Source organism: Bactrocera dorsalis, chromosome 1, assembly GCF_023373825.1.
Source record: "Bactrocera dorsalis isolate Fly_Bdor chromosome 1, ASM2337382v1, whole genome shotgun sequence".
Taxonomy (NCBI): Eukaryota; Metazoa; Arthropoda; class Insecta; order Diptera; family Tephritidae; genus Bactrocera; species Bactrocera dorsalis.
In genome coordinates this window covers 40,872,107-40,897,464 of record NC_064303.1, presented here as the reverse complement: position 1 = coordinate 40,897,464, position 25,358 = coordinate 40,872,107, and the positions used below count along the sequence as shown (strand labels likewise).

The window sequence follows — 25,358 nt, the reverse complement described above, 5'->3', positions numbered from 1 at the left end:
CATTGTGCAGAATGTCGAGTCAATCTGTTCCGCCAGCTCCATCCCCCTACGATCATTTGACAGGCAGGAATGCCAAAGGTCGTGGTTAGCGTTAAAGTCGCCTAGTACCATACGGTTTTCACCACGAAGTAGCGCACCTATATTCGGCTGATATCCTGTAGGGCAACATGTAACTGGGAGGATGTATATATTAAATATTTCGAGCTCGACATCGCCTGACCGGATAGCTATGCCCTGACATTCTAGGGTAGTATCCCTGGGGTCAATGTCTTCTTCGATTAGACGATACTGCACGGAGTTGTGCAATATGAAAGCTAGGCCACCACCACTATCTCGCTCGCGATCTTTACGTATAACGTTGAAACCTGCACAACTCAGAAGATCTGAGCGGCTGTTTAACTTGGTTTCTTGGACCGCAGCTATCGATACACGTTCCCGATTCATAAGTGCAACAATCTCCTCGATCTTACTCTGGAGTCCGTTGCAGTTGAATTGAAGAAGTCTGGTTTGTAAACAAGTCAGAGTGGGAGCTATGTTGCCTGATTGAGCTCCTGACCGTAGAGCTCCTCAGTTGGCCGCTCTGATTGAGTGGCAGCGCGGCGCGCGAACTATGTGCAGATTGCACAGCCGTAGAGGCTTGTATCGCAGTATTACGCAGGCAACATCCATTGCATGTATTACACCTGACCGAGGTGGAGTTTGGATGGAACCTTTTTGCGCAGACGCAGCGGAAAAATTCCTCCGGGCCCGGAGGACCAACCCTGCCGCAAGGCGTTGCTCCAATGCTCCAATTCCGGTGCGTAGAACCGGCTGTCGTGGGAATTGGTCAAGAATGTAATCGAATGTTTCGATTCGGGTATACTAAAAAAAAACTTTTGCTAAAATCTTTATAGAAATTATTAAATTCACGAAATTCATCCCGTTTTTTTATTTACTGGATTCTTTTTATACTCTTATTTGGTAAAAATAAAATGTTTAGCACAGAGCTGGAAATACATATATTAACCACATAAAATGACCAGATTAAAAAGCAAAAAAGAACCAGTATACTTGTAGTAATTGTGTATAAAGTTCGCGTGGAGTACAGTGCTGATTTTCGTATGCACTCTGCGGTATCTCAACTTGATAGGCGCGAGATTGAGGCAGATTTCCGAGCGTACTTGTATTTCAACGTCATTTCATCATTTGTATAAAAACTAAAAAAATTCGCATTTTTTAAATTTAAAACGGGCTTCCCTGTGCATTTTTTAAATTTAAGAACGGGCTCACCTGTCGATTGGACGGCAGTGTGAAATGATGGAGCCATGTTTTATTGCCACACAATGACGCAAAAACTCGGTTGTATTAAGACTAAAGAGCACTCAAAGCTCCTCGCAATACTCTATCAACCCACGGAATGCTTTAAAATCCATTTTTTTGTAAACTAACATCAGTAGCTTCACAAAAATGCTATATCTCATTAACTAATATTCGCCGTTGCCAGTGCGCAAAGGACCACAAATCTTTCGCAGAACCTTTCTCTCGGCTCGTAATGCCGACTCATCAGATGTTGTCATCATCCATGTTTCTGCATCATATTGCAGGACGAGGATGATGATCGACTTAAAGAGTTTTATCTTTGTTTGTCGAGGGAAGACTTCACTTCTCAACTGTCTACTCGGTCCGAAGTAACACCTATTTGCAAGAGTTATTCTGCGTTGGATTTTGAGGCTGACATTGTTATTAGTGTTAACACTCACCGCGTTAGTTCACTTTTCACGGAGTTTTTTCCAAGATTTGGCGCATGGTGAATATCTGGTCAGTTGTTGATTTTCCAGGCCTAAAGCCACACTGATAAGGTCCAATCAATTTTTTGACGGTGGACTTTAATCTTTCACACAGTACGCTCGATAGAACTTTCTATGCGATATTGAGTAGTCTTATCCCAAAGTAGTCGGCGCAGATTGTGGGGTCTCGTTTTTTGTGGATTGTCAAAGAACACTTAAATTCCAATCATTGAGCATGCTTTCGTCCGACCATATTTCATAAAATAGCTGATGCATGCTCCTTATCAGTTCTTCGAGGCCGTATTTGAATAGCTCCGCTGCTTTGTTTGTCTTCAGGCGGATAATTGCTATTCGAACTTCTTTATGGTGGGGCAATGGAATCATGTCCTGATGTTACCATTCAACAGCCTGGAAAAGTGTTCCCTCCATAATCCTCTCTCTTTATTTGTTAGCAAATGTGTGTCGCTTCCTTCCTCAACTCTCGGTATCTATCCCATACCGTACGTGTTGTGATCGATTGTAACTTTGTAAGGTAGGCACTTTGTTTTCTCTCCAGTGCGACACAGTACTCCTCATAGTACCAGCTGCTCTTTTGTCATTTCCGATGGTTTCGTTTCTAGCCGAGTTGCTGATGACTGCTCTCAGAAAGCAGGAGTGCAAATCGAGTAGAAAATCGTTCGGCTGTCTGTTGTGATTGCAACTTCTAGACGTCAAACCTTCCCTGTGTTTTTCGGTGCACAGAGGCGGATGCTTCATCATGTAGGCGGAATTTAATCGAAAATCAGCGATCTGTTGAAGAACTTCGCTTTAATGTGGATTGTGGCTGGACGTTCATCCACCCGGGTGAATGCCAAGACTCGGCGACGGAGTCATGTGTAGAAGTTCACGCAAGTGAGGAAAGTTCTCTAATCGCCATTCACTTGGGAGTGGCCAGAAACGATTCTTTTACATATGACTCAAGCAGCTCACGAATTCCGGTCTTTGACCAAGTATCCTCTGGGTAGCCTAAGAACATCCGTTTGAAGACGAGCTAAAGTGAGAAGGTGAAATATTCCCTACTTAGGGTTGTGCGCTGGGTTTGGGACCCGCCACGTAAACAAACACCCCCAATGAAAGGAAACAACAAGCCTCGGATGAGTGACCCCCCTTTGATGACGACCATGGAAAACGAATTAAGGACTATGATTTGAGGGCATGCACCTGGAATGTCCGGCCCCTTAATTGGGAAGATGCCGCTGCCCAGCTGCTTGATATCTTCGTGAAAATAAAAGCTGACATCACCGCCGTCCAAGAAATGCGATGGACGGGACAACGACAAGTAGATCCTTGTGGCATTTACTACAGTGGCCATATAAAGGAGCGCAAGTTTGGTGTTGGATTCGTGGTAGCCACAATCCGCATCAAAGCGAGGTTCTTCAACATATCGCTGATTTGCGCCCACGCCCCAACGGAAGAGAAGGACGATGTGACCAAAGATGCCTTTTATGAGTGCTTGGAGCGCACTTATGAGAGATGCCCCCGCCACTATGTCAAAATCATGCTTGGCGACTTTAACGCCAGGGTGAGCAAAGAAGGTATCTTTGGCATTACGGTCGGTAAATTCAGTCTCCACGAGGAAACATCCCCAAATGGGTTGAGGCTGATCGACTTCGCCGGGGCCCGAAATATGGTTATCTGTAGTACTAGATTCCAGCATTAGAAGATTCATCAAGCTACCTGGCAGTCTCATCGATCATGTTGTGATAGACGGAAGAAACGTCTCCAGTGTTTTAGATGTGCGTGCGCTCCGAGGTCCTAACATCGACTCGGACCACTTTTTTGTTGCAGCCAAGATTCGCACCCGCCTCTGTGCAGCAAAAAACGCACGCCAACAAACTCAAGGAAGGTTCGACGTCGAGAAGCTGCAATCACAACAGACGGCCGAACGATTTTCTACTCGGCTTGCACTCCTGCTCTCTGAGAGCACTCATCAACAACTCGGTATAAGGGAACTGTGGGACGGCATTTCAAACTCCTTACGTACAACTGCAACCGAAACCATTGGTTTTCGGAAAATGCAAAAGAACAGCTGGTACGACGAGGAGTGCCGTATCGCAGCGGGGAGAAAACAGGCTGCCCACCTCGCAACGTTACGATCGACCACAACATATGCGGTATGGGATAGATACCGAGAGTTGAAGAGGGAAGCGAGACGTATTTGGCCGACAGGGGTAATGCTCGAAAATTCTACGAAAATATGCGGCGACTTACAGAAGGTTTCAAGACCGGAGCATAGACAATAGACAATAGAATTAATCGAGGTATGCACTGTGACCTTGGGTCTATTGTGCCCTCTCCTAACTCACAGGGACTCTCCAAGCCCCAACAAATCGATAAATTCTAGTATTTTGCTAGGAGCTAGTGAGTCGATGTGCTCCCTATCCGGAAATGTGGTTCCAAGAGCCTTAGACCTGCGTCTGCAGACTGCGATGCAGTCGATTAGCAGGTGCTCCGGGGTTTCAGGTTCCCTGTCGCAGAACCGGCAGTTAGAGCAAGAGGCAAGTCCTAGGTTGAATAGGTGCCTTTTCAACTTGCAGTAGCCGGTATAGAATGCGACCAAGAGCCTGAGTTTGATCCTTGGGAGGTTGATTATCGATCTAAACCTATTGAGGTTGTACCCCCCTATCAGCAACTTGGCATGCCGCATACCATGCGCCCGTTGCCAATGACCTTCTCTACCCACTCTTTCTTCCTTACGGAGCAGCTCCTTTATAGTGTGGGGGCCCACCCCAGGGAACGGTTCGGGCCCTACCATATTTGTGGAGGCTGCGGAGCGGGCGAGCTCGTCAGCAAGTTCATTGCCGGCTATGCCTCTATGACCAGGTACCCAAATTAGGTGTACCTGGTTCAATTCAGCTAGGCTGTTTAGCCGTTCTCTACACTCCTGCACTAGCAGCGATTTGATCTCGCCGAGGGGTTAATACTCAGTTCAACTCCCCTGCACCACTCCTTTGCCAGGTTTAGACCTCGTTGCACTAGGTCACAGAGAGTGTCCTCAAACTTGCCTTTCGCTATAATCACTATATCGTCCGCATATCCTTGGCAGCGGATGCCGTTGTCGGTTCGCAGTGCTAACAGGTCGCCCACGACAAGGCTCCATAGCAGGGGCGATAGTACACCAAATCTGCGGACAGCCTCTTGTTGTGCCGAGACGAATCTTTGTGCCTCCTGCTGTGGTCTCTGCAATCCTGGTGCGCAGTACCGCCTCTATCCATCTACGCACCGCTGCTGCCACATTCCTACCCTCCAGTGCCATTGCTACACTTCCATGAGAAGTGTTGTCAAAAGCTCCCTCGATATACAAAAAGGCGCATAGCATAACTTCCCATTTCTCCAGTGAACTCTCTATCTCGGAGGTCAACTGGTACAGAGCCGTGTTAGTTGATCTGCCAGCTCTGTATGCATGCTGAGCCGCATGCAGGGGTGCAGTCTTCAGCGCCTTCGACTTTAAATGATGATCTATTATCTTCTCCATAGTTTTCAGTAGGATGGAGGTTAGGCTAATTGGCCTGAAAGATTTGGCCAACGAGTAGTCCTTCCTTCCTACTTTCGGTATGAAGGTTACCTCAGCTGTCCGAAGTTCAATTCAATGGTCATGCCTCTTCGGACCCGAAGAAGGGCGCGAGCTACTTTAGCTGGCAGTTTACACTACTCCCTTCGGTAGACAAAGCCAAGAGATGTGTTAACCGACGGCTGCGAAAAATGCCAAACAACTGCGCGCCACTTACTTTCACCGATGAGGAGGTTCAGATCAATACCTTCACCGACTCCCTTCCCGTGAATGGCGCTCTTGGAGTCAAACCACCACCTATTGCAAACGAAGAGCTCCAGTTGCCGCGAGAAACGCGAGTGACCCTAGCGCAACTTCGTTCTGGATACTGTAGCAGGTTAAACTCCTACTTATCCAAAGTCGACCCCAACATACCTAATGTATGTCCTGCATGCAACGAGTCTCCGCATGACACTGGCCACCTCTTTGCATGCCCTACAAACCTTACCCATCTAACACCTTCCTCCCTTTGGTCCGACCTCGTCGAAACAGCATGTTTCTTGGGCCTACCGTTAGATGACCTCGACGACAACACAAACAACCTCTACCATCCTAACGGGGATTGGCTAACCGTTAACAACAACAACAACAGCAGATTGGAGTTACCTCCAAGGGCTTACTGCTCCCCGTGGTACCAGGTTAAAGTCTTTGGTATGACCTTGTAACCGAAGTTACTACCAGTTGAGTTTCCACACAACTCTGGACTGGCGGCTAGGATCTTAGTCGCCTCTTACGACAGGCATGCCTTACCGCGGGTATATTCGGTTTCCCCCCCGAACCCTGAGGGGGTCCCCCCTACCCGCAGGGGGAAGTCACTGATGACAGTCATAACTTTGAAGTTGTAGATAATTTCGTCGTCTCATAATTCTCGTCCTGCTATATGGTGCAGAGGCTTGGACGATGACAACAACCGATGAGTCGACGTTACGAGTTTTCGAGAGAAAAGTTCTGCGAAAGATTTATGGTCCTTTGCGCATTGACCACGGGGAATATCGCATTCGATGGAACGATGAGCTGTACGAGATATACGACGACATTGACATAGTTCAACGAATTAAAAGACAGCGGCCACGCTGGCTAGGTCATGTTGTCCGGATGGATGAAAACACTCCAGCTCTGAAAATATTCGACGCAGTACCCGCCGCGGGAAGCAGAGGAAGAGGAAGACCTCCACTCCGTTGGAAGGACCAAGAGAAGAAACGACTGGCGCACTGTGGTTGACTCGGCTATAATCGCGTAAGCGGTGTCTACGCCAGTAAAGAAGAAGAAGAATTTAAATTTAGGTGTTGAGTCAAACCTCGTCAACTGATCCAGGGAAATTTTGCAAAATCACTGATTTTGAAAATTAGCAGTTCATTAGGAGAGGGACCAGACGCATACCCCGTGATATAAATATTTTGTCAAAATTCTGTTTTTTTTTTGTTAAAGTTATTGAAGGTTGAAATTTAGAGCACGGTAAATTGTAAAATTATTTTCTCATAAATTACTGGAGATAAATCGATGAAATTTTATGAAGTCAAAGAAATTTGTTCGTGCTACCTTATAGATATTGTTGCGAATTTACTGCTTACTAGTTTACTTTAGTAGGTTGACAAATAAAACCAAAAACCGTTTAATTCAATACAACAACTCTTTATTTCGCAATTTGTCTACACTATAACAGTTTACTCTTAGCACTGGATGATCACGTTGGCGCTGCCATGGCTTACATAGCCACGCACTCCTCGCTGACGCCAAAGTGTCCTTCTAGAATATTGCGTCTGGCAATTATAAGAACATAATGCTATACGGCGCCAAATGCAGCTATTGTTTAAGAAGACAAACGCGGCCCCCAATGTTTATAATAAGGGTTGCATATAGCAATACAAATACCAAACTTAATACTACTTTTGTAACAATATTTTATCACGATCCATTTGTTTAAATTATAAAATATTATATACATATTTTTTTGTTAAACAACTGAAACTTTTCATGCGTTCTTCACGCTAAAAAATCTGAAAAGTATGTAACACAACGCGGAAAATATTCACCTTTAATAATCTGCAAAAAAAATTTGTTCGTTCATACCACTCCAAAGACATTGAATTTTTTGCCCCCCTACCGCTCTTAAAACGTATGGCACATTTATCGTTGCGCAACGCGCTTCTGCTTTTCTTGCGGCACAGATGTCGGGAGCTTACGAGCGTACTGCGCAACAATGGTTGTCGGGAAGGACATATCCGAGCCGTTCGATACCCAACGAGATTTCAGAGAAGGCGATTCCCTATCGTGCGACTTCTTCAATGTACTGCCGTAGAAAATAATTCGATCTGCAGAGCTTGATTGAGCAGAACACTCTGCTCTGCTGGCGTACGACGATGATATTGATATCCTGGGCCTCAACATCCGCGCCGTTAGTTCTGCTTTCTCCAGACTAGATAAGGAAGGAAAGTATATGAGTATATCTCCTGTCATCAAACATACAGTCGCTGCACTCACAACTTCGCTCCTACGTCAATGCTGACAGTCATAACTTTAATGTCGTAGATAATTTCCCCTATCTTAGAACCAGTATCAACACCAGCAATAATATCAGCCTCGAAATCTAATGCAGAATATCTTTTGCCAATACGTGCTACTTTGGACTAAATAGGCCATTGAGAAGTAAAGTCCGCTGTTGTTAATTCGGCTAAAACCCCATAAGCGGTGTCTAAGCCAGTAAAGAAGAAGAATTTTCAAATGAAAATTATAAAAAAATGATCACTGATACATTTCGTAAATATTTTGAAACAAAGTTAATATTTATTTTTTTTTTATTGGTCATTACATATTTATTTTTGTTCTAGTGTATATACATATGTACATCTCTAAATAATAAATCTCTTATTAGACCTGTTCGTTTTCAATTGAGAGATTCTTGTGACTGTCCAGTACAGAATTGCAAAATCGTCTCAACTCACATAAATTGTTTTAAAATTTCAATTTTTCAACAAGAAAGATTTTGTTTTATACAAGTATGTATATATTATTAATGTGGAGAACTTCCCTTATCCGCCCATACCCATTTTAACACTGAAATCGGAGGACGGTATTTTAATATTGTTCCGAAAGTAACAATATATTTATAAGTTGTACAAACTTTAATTACATACAGAAAAAATCAACCTTGATATTTTCGAATATTCATGCGAATTTCGATGACCAATGATAATGACAGCTGATGCCAATCTTATAAAAAAAAAAATACGAGATAAGATTGAAATTTTTGCCATTTGAATTGTTGGTGTTGCGATAGACGTTGTAGTAGTTGTAGATTCTACAGACTTTTTTGTTTTTAATAAAGAAGAACGAACTTTCTGCAATATATTTTCCAAGCGTGAATGTTTGCAGAAGCAAATATAAATATAAACCAATGGGAAATTCAAACTCCAGGAGTGATTCCGGAAGCGATGCGCCGAATGGAGGGTCAGGTGGTGCTAAGGAAAAGCCCCCCAAATCCACGCAAACTATTTCTATAGGTGATGGAAATTCAATTGTTAATAATAATGCTATGTTAAAGGCAGAGCGATCAATGAGTAGATCTGCATCAGGCGCGGATGTTACGGAGAAGTACTTAACTCAGCTTGTGCCAATAGAAAAATTATCCGAAATTCTTAAAGAAAAGTCTGCTAAGCACGGAGTCAATGGCATTGTTTCAGACGTGTTTGTGGTGAGTAATATTTTTTTTTACTTCTCACACTATTTTGTGACATTAGACATTGTGTCACTTTTTACAGTCACAAGTTTTTCCTCAATATGCTGATTTAGGCAAAAGATTATTTCGCCTAATGCATTTAGCGTCGAAAGCAAGAACTGCTTATTTAGGTACAGTGGCATTCCGTCAGCAATGCGAACGTTTTCTTGGTATAATGGATGATGAAAAAATTTTAGAGTGTTATATAAAAATGTACGCGGAGGAAGACAATCCAGACTTTATTACAAAGGAGGGTGTTACACGTTTACTTTTCATTTGCTACACAATAGCTATGCAACATTCAGGCAACGCAGTTCTTTGTCCAGCAGTATGTAACTCTTAAGCTTTCAACTTCAAAATTTCAATAATATTTTTTATTTTAGATTAACCGTACATTTGGTTCGGTGACTAAATCAATATTTTTTAGCCACGACAGCCTTAGTGTTGGTTTTGTTTGTCGTTGGTTTGAACAGAACCTTATTCGTTTAGTATTATTGGTGCACAAATACTGTTTACATACATTAACAACTTCATATAGAGGTCTCGAACAACAAACTCAATCATGCGGAATAGAACTTCAAACACCAGTTTTGGAACAACGAAATCCATTCCCGGATGCAAGTAGTAAGGATGCTGGTGTCACGACCTTTGAATCTTTAATGCCGTTATCTCAGGCATGGTTATTGGCTGGAGGCCTACCTCCCCTTTTTTCTAAGCCACAGACGATTCAATCACCAAATTCCAATAAATCATCTGCAGCTCAGATCTTTAAAGATAAACTTTCTATGATGCCCTCGCATTGGACTTTACTTTATGACTCAAATGAACATGGTTTAGGCGCTAATCGCTTTTTGCATCACGTGCTTGGTTATCGCGGCCCAACGCTTGTATTGATACATACCAAGGACGATCAGACATATTGCATCGCTGCGCCAAGTGAATGGAAAGAAACTCATTTATATACAGGAGGCGAAGGCAGTTGTATAATTCAACTTTTTCCAAAGTGAGCATTTATTTTATTTATTTCAAAAGTCTATATAAATTCTAAACATGCTTTAATTTAAGATTTGTGATATTGGAAAAAAAGCCCAACATTCTATACTTAAATACAAGCATACGTGGTTATCCAAAGGGGCTTCGCGCTGGTTCAGATCCACGTAAACCTGTTATCTCTGTGGACGAACACTTCGAAAATGTGGATTGCAAAGGATTAGCTGCTGTACTAACTGCTATTGAGGTCAGTATAAATTAGATTAGTTTGAGAATTGAGAAAATCACTGCGACTTGTCTATTATGCCATATCCTGTTATTAGCACAGTAAAGCACCTGGGTTAATGGTTGTAGTAGAAACTTACATAACTCAATTGTAAAAAATTTTATTCTATATAATCATCGTCATTATATATTTTTTTAAAATAATAAAAATTTAAAATTTGTATCAACTTTATTAATAATGTTCCCTTGGATCCATGTTTCCAAATAGGAATCACATCGCTTCGCTAGCACCCAGCAAAATATTGGACTTTATCAATATGCTAATGCTATGTGAGTCCTAGTGATTTAGGAGAGGACACAATAGACCTAAGGTCGCGGTGCAATTCTCATGTAATAATCTAATCTATTAATAACGTTAAAGGTATTATTTAGTAGTGGTAGTGTGACTATTTTTTTTTTTTGGAATGTGATCACTTCCTTCACTTTACATCTCTGTATCACAACTTCATTAATATTTCTACATACCACCGCTGTTATTAATTAAAATATGTTTCCTCCTTGTTATTTGAAAATCCTACATCGTTTTGAAATATATTAAAACCATCTAAATTCATCAAATCATTTTTGAATTTGAACAACTGAAAAGTTGTTGTATGTCGCTAATAGTCTGATACTTCTGTGAAATCAAAAATACACAATCGTACAATGAAATATTTTCATTAACATTATTAGTTTAAATAATCCAAACAAATAATGAAAATTTAAGTAAAATATTTCAGTTATATCGATAAAACATAATTCTTTTATTTTACTTAATTTATACATGTGAATGTAATATAATAACTACAGGCAAAAGTGAAACGGAATTTCAGAGTAACGGTATAATACACATAAGAGTAGCACAATTTTTTTGGGTTAATATGCTTATGTACAATGCATACAAAGTTATAGTAGGAATGACACACCTGCCGTGTGTATTGGTATGTATAAAATATACATACGAATGCAGGTGTGACGTCGAAAAAATTAGCAAATTTTGTTTGTATATAAGTAGAAAGGTGAAGCAATGAGCGTACACGCACTCTTATTATCAGATGGCATATCTCATTCTCTCTTTTAATGGATTTCTTAACAGGTATGGGGCTGTGGTGACAAGGCATCACGTGATGTGCAATTGGATATTAAGAAATGGCAAATCAAGGAAGCTGAACGGCAACGGACTGTAAAATTAACTGCAGCTGATTGGATGGATCATCCTGATCGCTACCTATTAGAACTAGGCGGTCGCACAAATTACAATAATTGATAAATATACACCTTTTGTTGATGAATGCGTAATTTTTCGTGCCTTTAACCACTGGCGTTAGTAATAGTTATTAACAACAACATTTATACGAGTTTACGAGTACATAACCAATCAGTTTTGTTTCGCATATTTATAATGTTTGGGTAATTGAAGGCCTTAAAGCAGAAAAGACATGTCTCGACGTATTGTTCGGTCAGTCAATGATTCCAGTGTTCTAATTTTAAGTGTTTAACGTTATTTCGATCTGTATTTTGTATTTAGTTTGTCGTTAAAAATGTTTTAGTATGGGTATTTATGTATGTATATACTCGGTGGACAGTCATTTTGACTGTACAATAAAAAAAAATTTTTTTTTTTTAATTTCTAATAGACGACAAACATATATATACCACGGTATATATATGTATATTTATATATATTGCAAAAGATTAGCTGCTGTGCTACATATATTCGATTGGTACGTCCAAAAGGTCTTTTGTAAAATAATGTCGTTGCATTATTAGTCCAAATATGTACTTAATATTCCGATATTTTAATAAATTTTGAACTTAAACGTCCATTTTATTGTTAATTGTAATAATAATAATAATAAAACGATAAAAAAATTCAAGAGTAAATAATATCAATGATTTAATATTATGACTACGAAAATTTATTTATAGCCGAAAAATGTGTGACACCCATGTTGAATTGCTCAGAATTTTTTTGCAAGCACAAAAAACATCACTTTATCCCTTTGACTATTCTGAATATTCTATTGCATTGGGTTGATTTAGCTTGATTCTTTATGTTGAACTTGATATTTCTAATGCGGCTAGTTTTCATTTATGATTTACATACAAATACACGGAATTAAGGGAACTGTTGTATAATATTTTATAATTTCATTTCGTAACTAAGCGCTTTACTATTTTGCATAAGACAATATTATTTATAACTCGTGTAAGTGTGTTGCATATATTTCACACTTTTTCCTAATTAACTCCACTGAATTTACAAACTGTCTACATTTTCAACTTTTGAATTAGAATGCGAAAATGTAAATATAAATTTTATCCCTCTTGACGTATTCACAAATTTCGAGACATAATAATATAGAATTCTTTGATTTCCTTACATCAATCTACGACAAATCGGTGATTTCACGTGGTCTAATAAAACTTAATGATCGAAAAAGCAAAAAAAAATCCGCTTTTTAAGCAGTTTAAGAATTTAATCCCCCAGTCTTTTTGTAATAAAACTTTAATTTCGCTATGATTTTCATATAAAAAAGGCCACATTATTACGCTACAGATAACTGTTATTGTTATTAGAACGCATTTAAAAAGTATGAATTCATAATTTTCTGTTTGAACAACTTTAAAACTGGTTGAAATCGGCAAGCAGGCGATAAAATGCAAATTGTAAACAAATAAAAAAATCGAGCTTACAAACTAAAAATAATTGAAATAAGACGTCATATTGCCAATTTTAACAAATCATAATTGATTACTTTACATCATGACTACAGTGTATATAATAAGCATATCTAACTCCAACAATATACCGAGGAAGTAATAATAAGTAACACAAATTATGCAAGAAATTAAAATTTGTAGATTATTGTTGCCGCGAAATTTATGTGATGTGCTCGTTGTTTGTAGGTCTTTGTCGTGATCGTCTCATGGCTACGTGGTTCGGTGAAATTTCAATGCAACCATGCTGCTCAACATTATAAGCAACATTTGCACTACCAACAATGTTATCCCCCCCTAAGTCACTCATTTGCCCAATATCACGAATATTAGCATCGTTCGGTATTAAGTTGTTGTCATCGTGGTGGTCGTTGCTGTCATTGTCGTTGTTATCTTCAGAGTGCGACGTACTTAGCCAATCAGAGGAACTGCAACTGCCACTCTCGCCTGTCGACAGTTTAAGACTACTAGAAAAGTTCACCGAAGCCGATACAGACATTGACGTCGATTCGACTGCTGATGAATTGATATTCTGACTGTGGTTATTACATTCGAGATTACGATGTCATCTGCCAGCCCCAATTAAAGAGACAAAATCATCATCTGCCTCGGGAATGCTGTCGGAATGCCCACCTATATTTCGTGCTTGCAAGAAACTATTGCCACTGGGTACAGGGGCCCCATATAATTGCTGTGGTGAGTATTCTCTTGTGTGCACTTCCCGTTTCTGTATATTTATACCGAAATTGGAATGCGTTCCAGCGGTTGTTATGTTGGTGGCTGTCGGCGCTTTAGTTGAAGCGCTGTGCGGTGCACGGTTGCCTGCTAAGTGGATGTGAGATGTAGAATCAGTGGTTAGTGCGACCTCGCCAACAGGCAATAAAAGATTATCAGTAGCTCCGTAGCGATTGGTTTTAACCAATGGTTTACTAGCGAAATTCGTATAATATTTGTTTCTATTACCTTTTTGTATAACAGCGCCACCTCCGCCAACTATCATTACATCGCCGATCATAGAGCTTGTTGTGGGCATGTCACTAACTATACCGTCTGTAGTGCTATCACCATCTTCTCGCTTACTCATCAAATATTCCGTTTCACTACTGGAACGGCGGGGTCCACGAGAGAGAGGCTGGTATGTGCTTCGACCTTGAAAATGTCGACTAATCGAACTACTTACTACTCCTAGATGCTCCGTGACATCTTGCTGCATATCGGATATGTCCATCATTGAGAGGAACGCACGGCACCAATTATGATTTGGATTATTCCAGTATTGAGGCGAATTGATATGAAACGGATAGTGCGGGAAACTGTAAATATGGGCCACTGCGGCGATGAACATTTCAATACAAATCAGAAAATTCTAAAATAAAAAATAAAGTTTCAATTATTCTCACATAGCGAATTGAAAAGACGGTTAAAGAAAGTCACTTATATTAAATTTCGTAAACTGTTAGAATATTTGTGGTCTACAACTGTGCTTCCGCCGTTTTCCAATAGATGTCTCTAGGGTCAAGCACTGGTCGATTAAATCGTTTCATATCAATCTTGGACATTTGTGTCAACATTAACAAAACAAAATATTTGTAGAGATCTGTTTGCATCCCAAACTTATTCTCAACTGAAAATGTCACTTTTTGAGCCGAATTCTCGACATTTGCGGGAAATTTTGCTTTTCTTTTTTAATTCCAAGAAAAGTGCGGCTGAGAACCCGTCCACGCTTTACTGAGGCTGACACATACATATATGATACTATTACTCTACTATTACCATCTATATGATTTCTATTAGGTATTAAAAAAAATATAAAATTTTTGTAAAGCAACTTGTGTTAGTTTACAAAAAAATGGATCATAAAGTTTAGACCCTTAAGAACATATCCTCCAAAGGATTTTTAAAAATTAAAATTATTTTAAGAGCTACAGTTACTTTAGTGACGCAGTACCGAGTCCGGTAGGTAGGTAGGCTCACTTTTTTAAACGCGTTTTTCTCGAAACTACTTTTTTCCACACGGTACCGGCATTATCTCAAGTTCTATAAACCGATTTACTTGAAATTTTGTGTGAACCTTCATTATATAATCCTTAATCCTTTGTTTTTAATATTTAAAAAAAATTCAGGAATTTCAAAAAAAAAAATGCGTAAAAAATGATTTTTATTTTCAGGCAGTCGCCATTTTTCAAAAAAATTGTTTTTCGTGTTCCCTGAGGTAGGGACTATAACAGCATCCTTACAGATTAAGAATTTCTTTTGATTTTTTTTTTTCAGACCACCAGGAGAGTCAAGATCAATGCCACCAGGATGCGTCATTTTTTTTACACCTGTCTCTCCCCCCTCTAATTATTTTAATTTTTAATATTTATTTTCTGTATTCTTAAGATATCAATAAAAACACCATAAAAAATGGATAGTAAAAATATTTTTGGTTTTTTTTAACTAAAATTCAAAAAAACTGCCCAAAATTTGATTTCTAGAGTAGAATAATAGAATTAAGCATTGCTTTATGAGAGAATAAGGGAAAACACTTTTGAACCGTTTTTATACAATAAAGCCTTAAATTTACAAAAAAAAAAACGGTGGAAGCAAAGTTGTAGTAATATATTTAAGAATGTAGCATGCTAGTGCCCCTCGACGTATTTCCTCTTTTAAATATGTACATGATATGTATATAGGAAGTATAAACCAAGACCGAATAGTAAATAATTTACGGAAAGTAATTATAGATTAGTCAGCGATAGGAAAATAGTTTATTTTTTGATATCTGGATGAAAGATTGATATGTTGCACCATAGAAATCTGGTGGTCACTAGCGAGTATTTCGGGTGCAATTCCAAAACATAGAAATACCCCAGGTCACTGACTTAACGTCAAGCAATTAGGCAAATGCGAATGACATCGGAGAGTTTCTGCGAGTTTTGTCATAGATGGAATGACAAAGGCTTGGAGAGTTTATTTTGAGCCCTTTAAATGCTTTTGATAAATGTATCAGTATATGGTGACCAGCTAACAGTACGTACTTAAGTATTGTTAGGGCTAGAGAACGACACAGGATAATCAAGGTGCATGGAGTGTGGAAGTGTCCCCTGGACTTGTAAGAGTCCCAGACTTTAAACGTCTGCAAGAATATTTTATTTAAGTGTTTCACAAAGGTGAACTTTTTCACAAATAAAATTCCCAGAATATTGTTATCCGCAACTTCTTGTAAATTCTGTACGTTGAGTTTATATGTATATTCAAAGAAATTGTTCAGATCGAACCTTTATAGCATATAGCATAAATTGGCCGATCAAAATCAAGTCCTTGTATGAAAAATGTTATATTTGTGAGAGTATTATAGCAACCGAATTTAACGTTTTTCATCTTTTATGTATATGTTTAAAATTATAATTTCAATAGTTTTATTAGAAAGTTTTAGTTTAATTTAAATTTTGAGATAACTATGGCAGGGTTTTGTAAAAAACCAATACGTGAAATAAATACAGTGGACTCGCGATAATATGAACACCCTAAATTATGAACCCCCCAAAATATGAACACTTTTTGGCTACCATTGAATACTCTAAAATATGAACTTTGGACAAAAGCTCTAAAATATGAACAATATTGTTGTCAATAACGAATTTAAAGCGCTTTGTAATTTGGGGAATTCCCTAGTTATTCGCATTCAATATGCATGTACATACATATGTATTTACCCATCGCTCGTAAATGCTTACATGTGCTCATTACAGGGTTTGATTTTGTCTAAGTCAGTCGTCTGTAAGAATTTTTAAGTGTTTTTGGTTGGTGATTGCACGCAAGCATAAGTGCCTCTTTATTTTCTTAAGAAATAATCAAGTGTAAATAATTTTGAAACATGCACACAAAAAAGCATACGTTTCTGACTTTAAGAGACCAATCCGATATTTTGGAATGCTTACGAAAAGGTGCAAGTGTTACAAATTTAGCAACAAAATATGGAGTGGCAAAGTCTACAGTATGTGGAATAAAGAAAAATAAAAATGCTATCCTTAAATGAGTTAAAGAACCTAAGGGAAAAAGCAGTTTTTAAGGTTTTAAGGATTTTTTTCCAAAATGAGCTTTAACTTTTTATAAAATTAAAATATGTATAATATGAAATTATATCTAAACTTTTTTGTTTACATGCAACATTGTTTTACTTGTGTAAGGAAAAAAATTAATAAAACAAGTTTATTTTGAAGTTTAAAATAAAAAAAAAATTAATTTAATACTACATTTTTTCGTTTTTGCACCTTTCGTAAATATGAACAATCTCGCAAAAATGAACAGTCCTGTTTTTAATCAGTTCATATTATCGCGAGTCCACTGTATATCAGAAGGCTAATTTTAATTTTGCAACACAGAATATGACATTCGCATAATACCTGCAGCATTGACGCCAAATTCGTATTATCTCCAAGTGTGATTATTTTCTGTAAAAGTTGATAGTAGCCTAATAAAAATAATATTACTCCTTGGCTGCAAAGAAAAAAGTGTATTTAACAAATGAAATAGAGTAATAAAAGAACTTACAAAAACGAGAAGAAAACGACTGCTTTGATACAAAGGAACTTGGGTATCGGTTTCATTGGTTTCAAATCCTCCTGTAAAAAAAAATAATGTATATATGGAATAATCATTGCCATGCAAATATTTCGATCTATTATATTTATATATTGTTACTAACTTTATTTGCTCTATAAAATAGTACTAAGCAATACATTGCCACAAACTGTGAAATGTTGTTAATCACTACGATATAGGGGAATGCCACATTTCCAGCAAATGTGCCTTCTCCATAGACACCACATATCTCGCAAATACTAGAAAAATATGTAAATGAATACTTTGTATTATTTCTCAAATTAACTGGTTATATTGTTGTTATGCATTAACAAAGTTCATATCTACTCACTCATATGTATAAGAGAACATGAAATTAAGCAAAATTAATCATTTCTTAATTAACTAATACTTACACAGAAATAAAGGCGGTAATAGGCCGAACAACGGTATATTGAAGAATTCCATGTTTGCAATTATGTATAAACTCGCGACCCATTACCCAAGGTCGCATACAACAAAGTGGGAAGAAATGATACACCTGAGGTTTATACTGCATTGTTGCTTCTAGGTCCATACCCAAATTAAGATAGTGTAATAGGTAGACCATAAAGTTGTAAATCACATAAGCTTCGTAACATTCACGAAGAGAGTCTACATATACGGAATGCTTTGGAAAAAACAGACCTATCCACTGCAAAATAGTGAAACAAATAATTAATTATAACAAATATATTTATAAATGTAAGCTCACCGCATTTAGGGCATATATTGGAACCATCCATAAAATTCTAATAATGTGCTTCTGCAAAATCGGTTTGGTAAAGTGTATGACATGTTGAATAATGTGCCAAATGGAAATTGGTACCGCTGATAATACAAATAGACCACCAATAAGTATAAGCTGGTCATTGCGCTTGAAGCCATCTTTTACAGAATTTACAATAAGCAGGGGAACCACGATAATTAAAAATATACAGTACGTGACGATTAGAAGTGGTCGTATCCAGATACGCCACTCCTCACAAAAACGTCTCAGATTTATGGGACACATTTAATTAAGAACTTATTAATTTCAACAATTTGACACAATTTTAAAAATGTTTAGGTATTAATTTTTACAGTTAAAAAGTCCCAGAATAAAATTTCCTATCTAAATCGTAATCGAGTTGGCATCTGCCGATTGGGCATTATGGCCCAATTTAAACATTTTTATTTTCAGACGGAGAATACTTTATATCACTTTTTGAGAACATATTCACTTCACGTAGGTATTAATACTTAAAACTTTTTTCTAATAAATTGTATGCACACGATTTTAATAAATTTTAATATTCATAAGTAGGATCTATGAAAACAATCTCAACATAAGTATGTACATTGCAATGATATGCACGGACAACAACAAAAACTGCTAAAATTTTACAATTTTTGTGTCAATGTTGGTCTAAAAATACACCTCTGATTTGTTGACTAACACTGCCGTTACACGTTCAAGAATTTCCTTTCAAGTTGCAATACACCCACTTTTATACTGCCACATCTAACCTTCCTATATTTTCGTTCATGTCAAGTAAACAGCCTTACAGCCCTATTCTTGTGCCCTCACAAAAATTTCCACCCTCGCTTTTGTCAGGTTTGTGTTATTTGTGAGGTTCTCCGTATGCTGAGATAATTTCAAAAGCACAAATGCTCACAATTACCACACAAATTTGTGAGTGTGTGAAACACAATACAATATCGGTTGTGTTTGATTTGATAATTTCAATATTTTTAATGAATTTTGGGGTAACATTTAGAATAGCATCCCCGGATTTCGGGTGTCACTGGAAAGGTGACGTTCTCCAGATCACGAAAATATATATATATAGTTGCCGCGTTTTAAATATATTTGCATTTAAAGTTAAAAAATTGACAACTTTTAAATTGATAATTTGTATATTGTGAATAACTTTTTCACTTATATAATGCACTTTTCACTTAGTAACACTTCTTTATTGAAAATAAAGCTTTATTCCAAATATTTTGTTTTAGTTAAATTCACTGCATTTGCACAATAAGAATAGGGTTGCATTCTTCTTCTTCTTAATTGGCGTAGACACCGCTTACGCGATTATAGCCGAGTTAACAACCGCGTGCCAGTCGTTTCTTCTTTTCGCTACTTGGCGCCAATTGGATATTCCAAGCGAAGCCAGGTCCTTCTCCACTTGGTCCTTCCAACGGAGTGGAGGTCTTCCTCTTCCTCTGCTTCCCCCGGCGGGTACTGCGTCGAATACTTTCAGAGCTGGAGTGTTTTCGTCCATCCGGACAACATGACCTAGCCAGCGTAGCCGCTGTCTTTTAATTCGCTGAACTATGTCAATGTCGTCGTATATCTCGTACAGCTCATCGTTCCATCGCCGTGGCCAACGCGCAAAGGACCATAAATCTTTCGCAGAACTTTTCTCTCGAAAACTCGCAACGTCGACTCATCCGTTGTTGACATCGTCCAAGCCTCTGCACCATATAGCAGGACGGGAATTATGAGCGACTTATAGAGTTTGGTTTTTGTTCGTCTGGTTCCTAAATAGACGAAATTATCTACAACTTCAAAGTTATGACTGTCAACAGTGGCGTGGGTGCCAAGTCGCGAGTGCGACGACTGTTTGTTTGATGACAGGAGATATTTCGTCTTGCCCTCATTCACTGTCAGACCCATACACTCTTATAAAAGATTGAACCTGCTCGATTAAGTTATACAGCTCGAACTATTTTCTCCAGAAGCAGGTTGAAAAAGTCGCACGATAGGGAATCGCCTTGTCTGAAACCTCGTTTGGTATCGAACGGCTCGGAGAGGTCCTTCCCAATTCTGACGGAGCTTTTGGTATTGCTCAACGTCAGCTTACACAGCCGTATTAGTTTTGCGGGGATACCAAATTCGGACATCGCGACATAAAGGCAGCTCCTTTTCGTGCTGTCGAAAGCAGCTTTGAAATCGACAAAGAGGTGGTGTGTGTCGATTCTCCTTTCATGGGTCTTTTCCAAGATTTGGCGCATGGTGAATATCTGGTCGGTTGTTGATTTGCCAGGTCTAAAGCCACACTGATAAGGTCCAATCAGTTTGTTGACGGTGGGCTTCAATCTTCCACACAATACGCTCGATAGAACCTTATATGCGATGTTAAGGAGGCTAATCCCACGGTAGTTGGCGCAGATTGTGGGGTCGCCTTTTTTATGGATTGGGCATAGCACACTTAAATTCCAATCGTTGGGCAGTTCTTCGGGTTGCATACTACCAAATAAATGGTATTGCCATATCTGCTTAGTTGACAACAAAAGAAAAAACTTTATACCTCAAATACATAAATGGAAAACGCAAAAATCTTAAGAAATTTTTTATAAAAGAAAAAAGTTGCAAAAAGGAGTTCTTACCATTTATTTGGTAGTATGCAACCCTATTCTTATTGTGCAAATGTAGTGAATTTAACTAAAACAAAATAATTAAAATAAGCTTTATTTTCAATAAATATTAATAATATTAATATACAGAAACGTTAGGATTCCATAAACAAAACTCTTTTTATTCGTACATGTATGTACAGTAGAATCGCGAAAAAGTTAACCGCAATGTTTTAAGAGTGTTTTACTATTCCGAAATATTAACTTTTCCAAAGGGTTCTCGAATTTGAAAAACACTCGGAAATAAACATAATTTTGGTGATATAACACGTTCAATTTATTTGCAGAACTCACTTTTACTGGTAAAGCTTAGTACGCAGCTCTCAAGAAACGTAAAAACTTCATATAAAAAAACGCTTAAGAAACGGTCCAGAAACGTTCCTGCGATAAAGTTACTTGTGCTAGTACGCAGCTCTTAAGAAAGCTAGTACTAATTTTTAATACTTTTTTTCAATAAAATGTGAATATGGCAAACCTGGTTTTGCAAAGAAACATCAAATCAACAATTGTTTCTTGCAGGAAATTCGAAGTAATCGTCAAATTCATCCTAAATTAGTTGAAATCATTATTATAAAGTATGTTCCATTTTGAAATGTTGTATAAAACCAACCAATCATCAACAACATTCCTTAAATCTCAATGAAAATATTTGTGTTACCATACACATACATACATACATACATACGCACAAAGTTTGTTTACTTTGTTTATTCTCTCTTGCTCTTTTGATGTGGATCATTCACAATGCGTAACCAGCTGTCAAACTTACTTGAGAAATAATGTATTTTTGTTCTTGAGCAATTACTTAAGAGCTGCGTACCAACCTTAAGCTTAGTACGCAGCTCTCAAGAAACGTAAAAACTTCATATAAAAAACCGCTTAAGAAACGTTCCTGCGATAAAGTTACTTGTGCTAGTACGCAGCTCTTAAGAAAGCTAGTACTAATTTTTAATACTTTTTTTCAATAAAATGTGAATATGGCAAACCTGGTTTTGCGAAGAAACATCAAATCAACAATTGTTTCTTGAGGGAAATTCGAAGTAATCGTCAAATTCATCCTAAATTAGTTGAAATCATTATTATAAAGTATATTCCATTTTGAAATGTTGTATAAAACCAACCAATCATCAACAACATTCCTTAAATCTCAATGAAAATATTTGTGTTACCATACACATACATACATACGCACAAAGTTTGTTTAGTGTATTATTACACGAGGCGACAAAAGTTTCTAATTATCGGGCGATTCTCTTTTGCTGTCGCCCATTACCTTCACACGAGCAACTTGTGTTGCGCAACTCTGTTCGAGTTTTTTTCTCAATTTCTTTCACTTTACTTTAACCCATTGTCTACTCTTTACTTTAACCCATTGTCGTTTCTTTTTTCCTTATGGGTATTTGGGCCACTTTATCACATATATTAATCAGTTCTGACAATTAAGAAATACATTTTATTTATAATTCAAAATTAAAACAAAGATTATATGACAGACTTTCAGATACATATGTCACCCTTTTCACTATCGTCTGAATCAATTTGTATGGCTTTCTCCATACATTTCACAATATCTTTAATTAATTCGATTTTTTCGTCATACTCCATTTTCTAAAATATTTATATTATATTATGTATATCTGTATACATATTTGCAAATTACTTGCCAAAAGATGAAATTAAATTTTTTAAATATATTCCAAATATTAATTTAAAAAAAAATATACTCAAATGCAACTATGTACTACGAAAGAAAGAACACGAATGCCGAAAAACGTCGCAACGAACTGCTACGAATGAGAACACAAAGCGAGTTGCTGAACACTGGAAACTCGGCGCGATTCTCCTCTCCTCGTCGCCCCCTCGCCTATAAACCAAGAGTTGCCGAGACAAAAGTTGCTGCGTGTAATAAGCGAGTTACTTTGTTTATTCTCTCTTGCTCTTCTAATGTGGATCATTCACAATGCGTAACCAGCTGTCAAACTTACTTCAGAAATAATGTATTTTTTTTCTTGAGCAATTACTTGAGAGCTGCGTACCAACCTTAATAAAACAGAAACTTAGATTTAGTTTGTGCTTTTTCACATTATACATACTGTTACAAAAAGTAGTATTAAGTTGTATTTGTATTGCTGTATGCATCCCTAATTATGAACAATAGCTGTAGGTATATGGAATAGCATTTGTCTTGTTGTAGACATCTGGCGCCGCACTGTCTGCTTGTCTACTTCAACAATTGCTGAGTCTGGCGCCGCGACTGTCTGCTTGCGTCTGGCGCCGTATAGTATTATGTTCTGGAAATTTCCAGACGCAATATTCTAGAAGGACACGTCGGCATCAGCGAGAAGTGCGTGGCTATATAAGACGTGGCAGCGCCAACGTAATCAATCAGTGCTAAGAGTAAACTGCTATAGTGTAGACGAGTTGTGAAATAAAGAGTTGTTGAATTAAATTAAACAGTTTTGGTTTTATTTGTCAATCCAGAGATACGAACCTACCGAACAAAGTGAACTAGCAAGCAGTAAATTCTTAACAATTGGTGTCAGAAGTGGGATTGTCAAATAATTCAAATTCAAGATGGTTAAATTCGGAGAATTAAGAATTCAGCAATTAAAAAAGGAACTGGGGGAGCGTAATTTGCCGATAAGCGGGCAAAAGGCGGATCTGCAGGCACGATTACGTGAAGCAATGGAAGCGGATGGAATTAATGTGGACGAGTTCGAATTTGTTGGGTCAGAAACTTCTACAAAGGTAGAAGAGAAAGTAGAAGAACAACGAACATCATCAAGTGTAGACATGAACACGTTGTTAGTGGCTATTAAGCAAATGGCAGAAAATGTAGTGCAAACCGAAAATCGTCTGGCACAGCAAATGGCAGAAAATGCAGTGCAAACAGAAAATCGTCTGGCACAGCAAATAGCTGAAAATACATCGCAGTTAAAGGCCTGCCTTACACAACAAATGACTGAAAATAATACGCAGTTAGAATAGCGTTTGGTACAACAGATTACAGAAAATAATACACAAGTGCAAGAGAAATTTTCAAAATTTGAAGACGAATTAAGCACTTTAAAAAACGACGAAGAAAATTTAAAATCAGAAGTTCTTCAATTAAGTAATCGTGTGCGAGAACTGCAACTACATGGCCCTGCACCATCAACAAATAATCAAAGATTGAAGGCACCCACATTCGATGGAAGTATTCCATTTCAAATTTTCCAACTTCAGTTTGAAAAGACAGCAATGGCCAATAACTGGAATGCAGCGGACAAAGTGGCGTCCTTGTTTGTATCATTGAAAGGACCTGCGGCAGAAATCCTTCAGACTATTCCAGACTGTGAACGGGACAACTATGAGGCATTGATGAGTGCGATAGAAAGACGATATGGTAGTGAGCACCGGAAACAAATATACCAGATCGAACTGCAAACTAGGGGTCATTAGGCAAATGCAGATGCACCTGTGGATTACAATGAGAGGGTAAAAATTCAATGTTTCATAAATGGAATTCTTGATGTGGACAACAAACGCGACACATATGAATTGCCAAAAAGAACGTTTGCTGAAACGGTTTCGCACGCCCTCTCACAGGAAACAGCTTCCCTACTAAGTAAACCAGCACACAAAGTACAAAGGGTTGAAATGGAACAACCGGCGCTGATGGAAGAAATATTGAAGACTCTGAAGACAATTGCTGCACCGCGAGTAAATACAACAGGAAGATGTTTCAACTGTGGAAAAGCGGGTCACTTTGCCCGAAATTGCAATATAAAAGTAAACCCATCAAAACGGAAACAACCAACAGATAACGAGGACGGAGCATCCACATCTCACAAGTCGTTAAACTAAAACGGAACAGTTCAAAGGGGCGTGAGCTGGTTCCCACAACTATTTGCCTCGCCATCTCGATATCACAAATAGGTCGCCATGACAACAATCTTACTATCAACGGTATCGTAAATGGACGACTGTCAACGCTTACTTTGGATACTGGTGCCACACATTCAATTATCCGACCGGATGTGGTAAGAGGAACGGTTGAACCATTAGTCGGTTGCAAGCTTCGAACGGCCACCGGGGAGGAAGCAGCTGTCGCGGGAAAAGTGTTTTGCAAAGTGATGATTGGTACCCTGGAAGTTAATCACACCTTCATCGTAGCAGAAATCACGGATGAAATTATAATGGGAGTAGATTTCATGATTGATCACGGGGTTACTTTGGATTTAAACAAGCAAATGCTGTTTTGCCAGAACATGGAGATGCCTATAAACACCGGATATGTGACCAACGTTGAAAGTAAGAGGGTGATTGT

At 38.2% G+C, this 25,358-nt stretch overlaps 3 protein-coding genes across 5 annotated transcripts in view; 2 read left to right on the top strand and 1 right to left on the bottom strand.

The window, feature by feature from the left end:
* Positions 1–25,358, top strand: part of LOC105227099 (uncharacterized) — a 401,109-nt gene that overhangs the window by 310,121 nt on the left and 65,630 nt on the right. The window lies entirely within an intron of this gene.
* On the top strand, positions 8,568–12,211 carry LOC105225094 (uncharacterized). The gene is made up of 5 exons (XM_011203434.4): positions 8,568–9,046; positions 9,114–9,398; positions 9,454–10,073; positions 10,136–10,307; positions 11,421–12,211. Exons 1-5 carry the CDS (start codon positions 8,750–8,752, stop codon positions 11,589–11,591), a joined length of 1,545 nt encoding a protein of 514 aa, XP_011201736.1. The 5' UTR covers positions 8,568–8,749; the 3' UTR covers positions 11,592–12,211.
* LOC105230530 (transmembrane protein 184C) lies at positions 11,059–19,009 on the bottom strand. Of its 3 annotated transcripts, none has more exons than XM_019989991.3 (7): positions 18,366–19,009; positions 18,028–18,305; positions 17,736–17,871; positions 17,582–17,652; positions 17,434–17,527; positions 14,009–14,411; positions 11,059–13,870 (listed from the first exon to the last, which is right to left on the bottom strand). In XM_019989991.3, exons 1-7 carry the CDS (start codon positions 18,663–18,665, stop codon positions 13,611–13,613), a joined length of 1,542 nt encoding a protein of 513 aa, XP_019845550.1. In that variant the 5' UTR covers positions 18,666–19,009; the 3' UTR covers positions 11,059–13,610. The 3 variants fall into 3 exon arrangements, with proteins under 3 accessions (XP_019845550.1, XP_019845555.1, XP_019845546.1); XM_019989996.3 differs by having other exon boundaries at positions 11,059–13,867; XM_019989987.3 differs by having other exon boundaries at positions 11,059–14,411.

Excerpts from the sequence above, each read along its gene's own strand:
- LOC105225094 (XM_011203434.4), top strand. The coding sequence starts at position 8,750 with ATGGGAAATTCAAACTCCAGGAGTGATTCCGGAAGCGATGCGCCGAAT. Across the intron at positions 10,074-10,135 it reads ATAATTCAACTTTTTCCAAA|ATTTGTGATATTGGAAAAAA; the intron begins GTGAGCATTTAT and ends CTTTAATTTAAG. Across the intron at positions 10,308-11,420 it reads CTGTACTAACTGCTATTGAG|GTATGGGGCTGTGGTGACAA; the intron begins GTCAGTATAAAT and ends ATTTCTTAACAG.
- LOC105230530 (XM_019989987.3), bottom strand. The coding sequence starts at position 18,665 with ATGTGTCCCATAAATCTGAGACGTTTTTGTGAGGAGTGGCGTATCTGG. Across the intron at positions 17,653-17,735 it reads TATTTTATAGAGCAAATAAA|GAGGATTTGAAACCAATGAA; the intron begins GTTAGTAACAAT and ends TTTTTTTTACAG. Across the intron at positions 14,412-17,433 it reads ATTTGGCGTCAATGCTGCAG|AATTTTCTGATTTGTATTGA; the intron begins GTATTATGCGAA and ends TTTTTATTTTAG.